This window comes from Ursus maritimus, unplaced genomic scaffold (assembly GCF_017311325.1).
Source record: "Ursus maritimus isolate PB19 unplaced genomic scaffold, ASM1731132v1 scaffold_7, whole genome shotgun sequence".
In the NCBI taxonomy this organism is placed as follows: domain Eukaryota; kingdom Metazoa; phylum Chordata; class Mammalia; order Carnivora; family Ursidae; genus Ursus; species Ursus maritimus.
Window position 1 is genome coordinate 27,312,630 of NW_024426885.1, and position 11,941 is coordinate 27,324,570.

General features: G+C 37.9%; 1 protein-coding gene across 2 annotated transcripts in view; it reads right to left on the reverse strand.

Moving 5' to 3' along the window:
• The window catches only part of SLF2 (SMC5-SMC6 complex localization factor 2), a 48,221-nt gene extending 37,370 nt beyond the window's left edge, over positions 1–10,851 (reverse strand). For both annotated transcript variants that reach the window (XR_005833214.1, XM_008707210.2), the window contains exons 1-4: positions 9,965–10,851; positions 7,370–7,413; positions 6,136–6,869; positions 4,534–4,591 (exon numbers count right to left, since the gene is read on the reverse strand). Coding sequence is in view for 1 of the 2 variants with exons in the window: in XM_008707210.2 (XP_008705432.1) it covers positions 4,534–4,591; positions 6,136–6,869; positions 7,370–7,413; positions 9,965–10,104 (976 nt within the window). In the remaining variant the exon portion in view is untranslated. The remainder of the gene's footprint in view (positions 1–4,533; positions 4,592–6,135; positions 6,870–7,369; positions 7,414–9,964) is intronic.
• Positions 10,852–11,941: the final 1,090 nt, after the last annotated feature.

Here is an 11,941-nt window from a genome sequence, read left to right on the forward strand (position 1 = left end):
TTTTTGCCAAATTAGTGAAAAGTATATTTTCTTATCTTAGTAAAGTTTATTCAGTGAGTGTCTAGAACACTCTGACAAAATGTTTAAATTGTAAAAGTTTAGGGTGAGATCATTCAATATACGTGGGATTAGGAAAAAGAGTTAATAGTACCATTTATTTATTAACTAATAAAATACTGGTATCCTAACTTAAAGCTAATGACAATGCTCATTTTCATTCTAAAGCTATTAAAAGTTTACTATCCAAACAAAATTTAAGGTGTTGCTCCCCAAAACACAAAAGCTGCATATCTGTTATCATGGCAAGGACTGCAAAGGCAATTCCCTCAAAGTTCATATATTCTTTCTTAGACCAAGGATGACCTGATTTCAGAAATGTAATACTCTACATCTAAATTTATAACACCTTAAAATATATATACAATAACAACTAGTTGAAGACAGACAAATTTTAATTTCTCAATTAAAAAAAATCCACCCAAATCTTTCTCCCCAGTGTTTAACTGTTTATTCCTTCCTGTGTATCCTTCTAGTCTTGAGCTGTGTTATGAGTTGTGGTTCAACTTCAACTTATCATTTTGGGAGCTACAACTCCCAGAATCTCAGAATGTGACTTTAATTAGAAATAGGGTCTTTACAGGAGTAGTCAATTTAAAATAAAGTCATTAAGGTGGGTCCTAATCCAGTTATGACTGGTGTCCTTAGAAAAATGGGAAATATGCAGTCTTGAGGTCTTTTATCTTTTTTACACTATCATGTCATGAATTCATAGGGAATGTACTACAGCAACTCTGTCTCCTTTCCATTGGTTCTCACAAAATGTACTTCTCTGGGTAGAGCAGGCTGGCATTTTAATTGAACCTAAGTACCTTTCTCTTTGGCTTTCTTCAAAAGGGGAAATTTGGACATGGAGACCAACTTGAAGAGGGAAGATGATGTGAAAACACACAGGGAAGAGGTGCTTTCGGCCCAGGTCATGATCTCAGGGTCCCAGAACTGAGCCCTGCATGGGGCTCCCTCCTCACTGGGGAGTCTGCTTCTCCCTCTCCCTCGGCCCCTTCCCCCACTTGTGTGCCCGCTTTCTCTCTCTCAAGTAAATAAAATCTTAAATAAAACCACACACACAGGCAGGGAAAAGATGCCATATGACAGTAGTGATGCATCTCCAAGTGAAGGAATGCCAAGAATTGTAGGCAAACACCAGAAGCTAGAAGAGGCAAAGAAGGATTCTCTTCTAGAATTGTTTAGAGAGAGCATGGCTCTGTTGATAACCTTAATTTTGGATTTCTAGCTTCTAGAACCATGAGAAAATAAATTTCTATTGTTTTAAGCCACCTAGGTTTTCCATCCAGGAGAACTTTAATAAACCACATATATTTGAGTTAACCAGGTTTAAAAATTTTCTTATTGTGGGGCACCTGGGTGGCTCAGTCGTTAAGCGTCTGCCTTCAGCTCAGGTCATGATCTTAGCATTCTGGGATTGAGCCCCGAGTAGGGCTCCCTGCTCAGCGGGAAGCCTGCTTCTCCCTCTCTCACTCCCCCTGCTGGTGTTCCCTCTCTCACTGCCTCTCTCTCTGTCAAAATAAATTTTAAAAAATCTTAAAAAAATTTTTTTTTCTTACTCTGTTTAAAAATGTGATGTATCATTAACTAAAACCCATTAATCATTAAAGATTACTATTTATATAATCGGTATTCCCCAAATCAAGTTTCTCTTTGCATAAGGGCAGATGTCTTCAAATCCTCAACAATTTGATTAAAACAACAACGAAATAACTCAAGAGGTAAGCAACTTTTTGGATAGCTTGATCAGCATATAATCTGAAAAATTCCATTTATAAACATGAAAAACCAATAAACAAATGCTTCTATCTCCATTTTTCTACAGATAGTTCCTACTACCTGAAGAAATCATTCCATCCACACTCACCTTGCTGGGGTTAAATGTCTTGTAAAAAAGGACAGGGTCCTTTATAGTAAAGATGAAAAATCAAGTAACTAAGAAAAAGACTTGGGGTAGACTTACACTGATTCTTTTAAGTTCGGAATTTCAAAAAAAGACAGCTACAGAGCTGCCAGTTTGAGTTCTGTTCCATTTCCTAGAGAAGTTAATTTATATACAGCTAGAAATGAGGAGAAATTTCTGATTTGTTCAGGAATTTCTGATTTGTTCAGGTCTTCAATTCCGGAACAGGAGGAGAAAAAAACTTTATGGGCAAAGTTTAGGAAAAATCAGCTTATTAAGAGCTTTTGACATCTAGAATTAGAGGCGGTTGAACTGGTACTGTAGGTAGGCTCCCCTTTTGCAAGCTCTCTAAAGCAGTGGGTTAACTGCATAATTCTTTTTGCATCGCTTGTATAAACTGTAGACTGTTTAAGAACATTTCCAATATCTGTTAATATATAAAATAGATAAGACAGGGACTGAATTTGTAAATAGAAAACAAGTAAAAATCCAACTGTCATTAACAGGAGATTGGTTACTAATAAATTATAGACTAAACAAGGGATGGATTAATTGGACCTCAGAATGCAGCCTAAGGACAGGATTCTGGAAGACTAAAGAGCTGAATGACTTGATCAACATTTCTGAAATCCTCTAACTTGTATGTGATTATGTACATCACGATCACAACTGAGAAGTATAATAGCAGTAATATGAACAAGACAGCATATTTGGATTATTAAGATCTATTCACTATCAGATAAAGATAAGCATTCTTCAGGTTATCTAGTGAAAAAGCCCCCTATGTCCTTTATATTCTGTTGACACTGAAATGCAGCATAAATGTGTATTTATTAAAAAGTACAATACCATAACTAAAAATGATTATGAACATGCAAAAATATTAGAAATAAAAATATAAGTGAAGGCAACCTCTTAAATCTGCTTACAAAAATATGCAGAAAATGTCTTTCTCTTTTTAAGATTTTATTTATTTATATGAGAGAGAGAGAAAGCACGAGGGAGGGGAGGGTCAGAGGGAGAAGCAGACTCCCTGCTAAGCAGGGAGCCCAATGTGGACTCGATCCTGGGACTCCAGGATCATGACCTGAGCCGAAGGCAGATGCTTAACTGACTGAGCCACCCAGGCACCCAGAAAGCATCTTCTTCAAGCACTGTTCAAAAGCTGCAGTATGTGGAACTATATAAATGAAACTACATTACAGTCACCACTGATGAAATCTGCAAACCTATGAACTGAAGAGAATTTTTATCTTAGTTATTACTAGAGAAAAAAAAGCTGAAGAGCCTGGTGGCAACATCACCACCAGCAGCCCTTTATGCTGGCAGAGCAAAATATTTTATACTAAAAATATTTTGTTCTTCCATTCACCTCACTGCAAATTGATCACTTATTACTACAAATGTGTAATACAGTGAGTACAGGAACAATCTTGTGGCTGAGAAATTATTGTTCTTGTACTTCATGTCAAAATTCAAAGGAATTTGATCACTAAAATCAACATTGTAAAAATTAAATAAAAATTTTAAAGACCACAAAAAACTTCAAATTTATTCTTATATCTAGAAGCTCCCTCTATGATGGTAAACTATGGTTTCAACCTTGGCTAAACATTGATTTTAACACTTGAAATCGCCTGGTCAAAATGCAATGCACCTCTAGAATATATAAAAAACAGAGTTTTACATGAAACCTGAAGAACAAGGAGTCACATCTGTCTCTCTGTACCTCTGTTTTTCCATCTTTAAAAGTAATCATAAGGATATGAAGATCAAATGAATTAAAAGCACACAAAGAGGGCATGGCACACAGTAACTGTTCAATAAATGTTGGCTATTATCATTATGTCCGCTGTCTCTGAGTGTGGAAATTTGTAAAATCCATTTTTCAAAGTTTGCGATCATGGCAGAAAAAAATCTGACACATCAGACTATTAGCAGTTGTTATTTCTAAGAGCCTTTCATTTTCTGTGTTATAAATTTCTGCAATGTTTGACTTTTACACTGTTCTATTTTCTAGTTAAAAAAAGATAAAGATACTGTAAGAATTACTGAATTAACAGTAGCTATTTGTTATTATGTATTTCCTCAACCAATAGATACTAAAAGTACAAATCAATATCACGTAGGTGTCCTTGAAATTTGATATTAAAAAGGTTATCTTTGGACTTGAAATATTAGGAAACACTGTTTTGGATCATGATAACAGTTTCAATCTTATGTAAAGCATCTATAATACCAAGATCTCAGATAGTCCACAATTCCAATAATATAAGATTATGCTTCTTATTGTAGCCAAGATTCAGTAGTAGAACACTGAATACCAAAATGAGTAACATGTTGCTAGGAACTTTTGAAAAAGGCAAAAAAGTCAAGACAAACTACAGTTTATGCACACTAATTCAAGGACTAGTCTTTTTAAATATAATTTAACCAAACTCTCAACTAATCTGAGACATTCAATTTCCCTCTAGAACGGAAATTGCACATTTAAACAAATTTGTTTTAAAAAAGTACCACTGTGGTACAATTCTATTTAAAAATTAACAAATTAATTTTGATTCTACCTGAAGCAGGTTCCCATGAATCAGAAGAGGATCTTTTCCTTGAGAAATGTCCATTTTCCTATTAGCAAAATGAGAAAAAATTAATTAGGAATTGGGGCCAGTAAAGATTATGAACTTTTCTTTGTAACATTTAAACACAGATTTCTAAACCAAATAAAGCAAGCACTTATATTTGGAGGTAAATTCAAACTTCTATAATAAAATATTTTAAACTCTTAAATTTTATAAAAATGAAGGGCGTTTGTACCATAAAAATGTAAAAAAGTTATAAAAATAAAGCCAGTTTTCATAATACAAACTTAGAGCTTTATATTACCTCAAGATGAATATTAAAGCACTGTACCATTATTCTGATAAAGAAATAGTAAGCCTAATATTTGCCAATTAAATGGACATAACTCAGGAGCGCTTGGGTGGCTCAGTCAGTTAAGCATCTGATTTTGGCTCAGGTCCTGATCTCAGGGTCCTGGGATGGAGCCCTGTGTCAGGCTCCCAGCTGAGCGGGAAGTCTGCCTGTCCTCCTCCCCGCTTGTGCGCTCTCTAATAAATAAATAAAATCTCTAAAGAAAAATGGACATAATGGACTCTTCACGACTTCAGTTCGAGTACTGATGCACAACCAAACACTGAAATCTTAGGATTGTTAGCAAATCTCACTGGTAAAGACACCAAACTCCTTGCAAACAAATCCTAGAGTTTACAAATACATTTTCTAGCAATATACAAGGCAACACTCTCCATTCCCTCCTAAAATGTTATAGTTTGGTTTACTTTTTTGGTCTATCTGGTTTTAAAATCTCACAGCATCTTATCAACATAGCCCTTTCCTGATACCTGATCTTCCTTTATTTGCTGTTTGTAGAGAAGTTCTTTGAAACAGAGGTTATCGTCTTTCTAGGGGAGAGGGTCAGCTTTTATGCTCATCTAGGTTTGGTACATTCTCAAGGAAGAATATGATGATGTTAATATGTATTTGGATGGCTTTCTAAATATTACCTAAGTTGTCTATGACCCAATCTCAAAATTATTTAGGACTTATATATGATCTAAACCAGTGATTCTCAAAACTTTAAAGTACATCAGAATCATCTGGAAGGCTTGTTAATTTCAGATTGCTGGACTCTTACCTCCAATTTCTGGTTCAGTGAGTCTGGGGCAGGGCCTGAGAATTTGCATTTCTAAGTTCCCAGGTGATGCTGATATTGTTAGTCTAGGGACCACGTTTTGAGAACCACTGTTCTAAAATATTTCCTCCTGTTTTAGATTTTCCATTCCTTAAGTATCTCCCTTCAGCACAGCCTAATTTAAAAATGACTATACTTGCCTAAAAAAAGAATGCTTACTTTCTTGATTAAGAAAGGCCTTTGTTCATGGTCTGAAAAAATTAAGGGCAAGAAACACTCTTGCCCTTACTCTACTGAGTCCTGTGGACAGTTGGAGGAAACTGTCCATTAAATTAGGTTTTAAACAAACTGTGTATCAGTATTTCCTTAACAAAAGATACCAATACGATGTTAACAGTTAAAAATATTAAGTACTTTTACATTTAGCATGTTAAATATAAAACAGTAGCCAAGCTAATTCAGTAATTATTACACATACCAGGTTTGAAAGATTACTCTTTCCAGGTGTGACGTCATTCTGTTTACTTTGTTCCTGCCTTGGTTTACATTTTCTTTCTATACTAGAGGATTTTATGGAAAGATTGCTTGCTTCTGAGAAAGAATTTTCTGAGTTGATTCTCTGCTCCATTTGCTCCCTTCTCAACTTCTTTAGTTCTCTTTCTCTGCAGTAAGAAGCTAATGACAACTGGAATTTAGCCCCCAGTGGACTTTCTCCTGGGTGGTGCCTGGATAGGCTGCTCCTGCTGCTAAGACTTCTAGAGCTGTTCTTGAAGATGTCAGTTTCTGTCACTGTGGCCTGCTTTTTAGAATCTGCACTGGTCTTATTTCGATCTCTCTCATTCTTCTCCCTGCTATTTTCATGAATGAACAGTGACTTCCTTCTCTCTGGAGATCGATGTTTTTTCTTCAGTGTCTTCATCTCCTTTGACAAGCAATATGGGGGAACATAGACTTTTGTAACTGCCTTTGGATATTTGGTGGCTATTGACACACAAGGCCGACGGGACTCAGGTATACCACGATCTTTATGGTGCTCTTTTACACCTTTCATGAAAGCCTCTAAAATAGTGCTCTTTTCTGATGGCACCCTTTTGGGTTTAGATTTTTTTGGTGAGGATAGTTTCCTTTCAAACTGCTCTGTCCCAGTGATGGACAATCCACTTCCTCCATATTTGATGTCTGATTTTTGTGAAGAATCCAACATATGTCTGTCTAAATAGTCAATTAAAACACAAATTGCATGTTATTAAAAATCACACAAACTATTACATTTTGTATATTTATTTATATTAATAATATTTAAAATACTAAGCTATCACAAAAATTTCCAAGTCAGTATTTAGATGATGATACACATTTTATGGGGGGGATTAAGACATGGTTTATTTAATAAACTTACTTTCATAAAGCTCCCTTTTGCTACATCTTATAAGCTCACATGGCTCTATTTATAAAATGTTACTGTATTAGAGAATCAAAATAGTATGCAATATGAACGTTATTGACTGGAATATTTTAAATGTAAGGAAGAATAACAGCAAAAAGTTTCTTCATGATGTTTAGAACTTATCTTTGTAAAAAACACTGCATCTTCATGATATTTTTAACTTGAACATTATGCTTAATCAAGTAAGAGCTTAGAGAAATTTAAAAATTGAATCCATCTCCCTCTTCAAAAGATCCTACAAGAAATGCATTAATAGTATACATACCTTGTTTTGGAGCTGGTTTGAAGAAATCTATAATTGACTGCTTCCTGAAAATAAAAGCATAACTAATATGGTATCACATAAGCAAACATTAAAACCTCAATAATTCAGATTAAGGGAAGAATACTAGATTTATAGGATATAGATTGGATTTCACTACCTGGTTTAATCAAGTTCTGACAATGGCAATAATGCTTTGCTAAGCTGATTACAAAAATCTGAAAATATAATTTACTATTTCCTATAGGAGCAAATTTATAACAGCACGACTGAGGTTTATATAATCTATTGTACTAAAATGGTAAGATTGGAGTACGGATCCAGGGAATTGAGTGTGCTTCCTAGGAAAAGCTTACTGCTACATGAGGGGATCTGATCCTACTGCTTGGTATCTCCAGTGACTGGTACAAAATAATGCTCAATAGATGTTTGCTGAATGAATAACGGAGATTATAAAAACTGAGGAAAACCTGAACAGACTCATAACAAGATTAGGTGGCAGAATGGCAATATCAGTGTTTGGGGCCAGCTGGGGAGGCAGCTGAGTTGAAGGGCATGCTGGCCAAAAGGCAGAAGGGATCAAGTGCCAAGCTTACACTACCTTCTTTATATGCTACGGTAAGATGTTAAACTAGGAAACAACAGAAATTAAAATGAGTCTTCACAACCATCATTTCAAAATCTTAATTTTTACCTAAAAATTCTTAGGATATTTACAAAAATAACACATTGCGCGTAGGGAAAACACAAAACAAGAGAAAAGGAAGAAAGTGAACAGTTACAAAAATCAAATTGTTTTAATTTTTAAGGATTTCTGCACCGTAACACAAAGTGAACCATATTACCAGAATTTGTATTTGGATTGATGTATTTAGAGTTATTTGTCAGCTGCGTAAAGAGGAATGTCATCATACATAGAGCAAAAAATTAACTTCCTGGCAAAATTCTGCTAAAACGTATTCATTTTACTGAAAGAGAAGCAGTACACTACCAGTTTCCCTAAACATTTATTCACTATGAGGTTGGAATGCTCAGAGAAAGCTTAAACAATCCAAGTCCCTCGTATGCTTCACAGTTCATGTTAGAAGAGCAACACCCCTCTTTAATGGTTTACTGAGAGTCCACAATGTGAAATGTTGGTAGAAAAGCTAACTGGTTATGAAATTAATATGAGTGACGAACTAAGGAAGAATTTATGCATTTGTTTTCATAAAATATAAAAAATTAGTTCCACAGGAGAATAAACGAAAAATGCCAGAGGTTCGGCAAATCAGGAAAGGATGAGGCCCTCTGTACTGGTTAAGGAAAGAGATGGGAAAGGATTAAGCAGCAGCAAATTCAAAACAATACTAAATAAGGCTTTATATTAATTACTAAAAGTAACTTTATATCTTTCCTAAAATATTAGATCCCAGGCTCCTTTTCGAGTAATACACCAGAGGGAAAAATGGTTTTGGGTAAAACATACAAGAAATCTGTAAAATAACTATGAACGTAACTTTCAAGTAGGAACAGTTCTCTAATTTCATATGCACAGAAATGTCCATTAGAACTAGCTTTTAAAAAATATAACAGCTCACAAGCCCTTATCTGAAACTTTTGTGTTTTTGAATTTTGTGTTTTTGAATTTACTGGATTTTAGAAAGGGGGTAACTTGGATGCATTACATAAAGCCCCCAGTGGGGTCTGACACTGCACCCCAGAAGCAAACACACCAATATTTCTCCAGTAAAAGCTTACAAATATTCACACTTAATGCGATAAAGCCCATATACAGCCTTCCATTAGTTCTAGTCAGGTTTGGCTGCCAAGTCAGAGGTGGTGCCAAACTTATTGAAAACTTCTGATTTTCATACCATTCTGGCTTTTACAATTAAGATAAGGGCTTGTGGACCTGTACCACAACATTAGAAGATAAACTTACTGTTACATTTAAGTTACAAGCTTTTTAAAACTTAAAATAAAAGACAGTACCAAGTGCGTAGAGAATTTAAACATGTTTTATTGTCAGAGGATGTCAAAACTCCCCATCTTATTACATAGCTCCCGCAAAATCTTCACAAAAAACCTAGCCTCTTGGAGAGGCGGAAAGTTAACTGAGGGAAAAAACATATCACATTCCAAATCTGCATGTTAAGTATGAATTATCGTGCATACTGGACTATAAAGTAATTCGTGGAAGGGTTCCCCTCATCACATCGTACATAATTTCACCCACAATTTAAAGAAGATTTATACTGTTAAGCTACTACGATCAGAACTGCAACGTACAAAAAAACCACCTAAATCTGCACTACGCAGGTAGGGCCCCGGGTCCAGCTATCGTAAAGGACAAAAATCACGGTCTACCTAAGGCGGGTTCTCCGTAGCCACCCAGGCTGTGGTCACTAGACCGAGAACTGCGTCCCAACTACAGAAAAGGAAACTCGAAGTCCCAAAAGCCCCCGCGCGGAGGCGGGGCAGGGGTTTGCCAGGCTCCGGAACGCCAAGGCCTGAGCTCGCGGAGGATGGCGGGAACTGAAAGAGCGGGCGTCCGCAGTCCTCCCTCATACCCTTGCCCCCGCGACCCGGCCCCTTGTCCAGCCCTCTGCACGGTACCTGTCCCCAGGACTCTTTGTTCTCTTTCCCGCTGCAGCAGGGGCGGTACTACCGGGTCTCAGATGGCAGCGCGGGGGCGACGACCCCGGGGCTGGGGATGAGGGGAAACCTGGCCTAGCGGGCATGCAGCGCCTTGTCATGTCGGCGCCGCTGGCGACGGCGGCATGAGCTGTGGCTGGAGAAGTTGGGTGCGTGGTTGCCGTCTTGCTGCTGGGACTCGGGGAGGCTGTCGGAGCAGAGTTGGGCGGCACCCCCTTCTCTCTTCATGGCGGTTCTCTCTCTTCGGAAGTGACTCCTGTGTGAGCGGGAAGGAACCTGAGGACCAACTGGGGGCGGGTCTTACTTGAAGGGTCTCACTCTGACTGGCTGGCACGGCGGTCATTTCAGTAGTGGCGCAATAGAAAGCCGCAGCCTCTCAGGGGAAGGCGGGATTTCGAGAAGGGGGAGGGGGTAGGAAAACTGCCCCCCCCCGTCACGTGCGCGGGTCGGGGGGAGCGCACCATCGCATCCGGGCCGCGTCGGCCTTGGCAGGCACGCGGGGGCGGACAGGCGCGGGCCGCTGCGGGCGCTGCGGCAGCTGGCGACAGCCGCCTGGTCGAGGGCGAGAGACGAGGTTTGCAGAAGCAAACCCGAGCCCGGCAGCTGCCCTCAGTGAGGATGGCCAACGATTGGGCTTCCTGTGTCATGCAATTGTGCCTCAGAAATCCGCAGCTGTTCATTGCATCGTCTCTTCAACATCTTAGGCCAAGGCGCCCTAATGCTGTCACCATTTCCTTGGTAATCTGTACAACCCAGTCTGAAGACTTGTCCGTTCTGTGAGAGTTCTTGTTAAGTGTTGGGGTGGATGCTTTTTCAAACCCCACTGAAATAAAGGCTGTTTTTATTCCACGGAAGCATTTTGTTTCCCGGCTGTTGAAATGAGTTATCCATGAAGTCTCTGCAGCCAGGTTCCTTGGAGATTTTTGAAAGGAATACAGGGTCAGCTTTCGATTACCCATGTTGAGTGTGGACAGCATAGATTAGTGAAAGCTGCGAGCAATCTATCCTTCGTAAGGGGCTTGTGTGTTGGAGACTGTTAGCCAGGGCTTTCCTTACAAACAGACTGGTCCGAATATCTCTGAGCCTCAGTTTCCACATCTATAAAATGTTATTCTATTTTTCTGGGAAATTGTAAACTATAAAAGAGATAGGCAGTGTTAACTTCACAGTTCGGAGTCTCGTGTAATAAGTAGTGAGCAAATTAGTGTTCCCTTTCCTTTGCTCTTTAGACATACTTTTACACTTTAATTTACTACAAAATCTTCCAAGGCAGGTCAGATACTGTCTGACATATATACAGACATATAATACATTGAATATCATATGTTAATAGTTATTACAGATGTTATGTGTAATAACTATTATCCAAAATAACAATCTTCAGGCTGTCCCAGCTTTAGGCCTGTTCAATCATTTGGGTGGAACAAAATCTTAAATGATACAAAAGAATTTAGACAGGTCGTTAAAATTCATTGTACTGAGATTTGACTGCTTCTGTAGCTAAGCAAGGCTGACTGACTTGAAGTTCACCTCTTTTCCTTCCTGGATAGCGCTTAGGAGGAAGAATTAATGAGCAATAAAAGTGGCCCACAAGGTTGTGAAGTATAGGGTAAAAGATAAACAGTGAATGTACAGATCTCTCATACATCCAAAAAAGCATGTATACGCAGCTATACACTAGGTAGTGATAATGCAAGAAAGGAAATACCAACATAAGAGGCATTTTTCTGCTAATAAGTGAGAAGTAGTTGTACCTAGCATCATTCTTTACCTAACAAAGAATATAATAGATGCTTGAAATGTGTTGAATAATGATTTACACGTTTGTTTATTTGGGGCTTTTTACATGCATTATTTCCTATCTCATATTAGTGCTTTCCGTTGGGTATTTCTACACTAATAAATTCTTGCTTCTATAATGGCACATCTAAAAACATT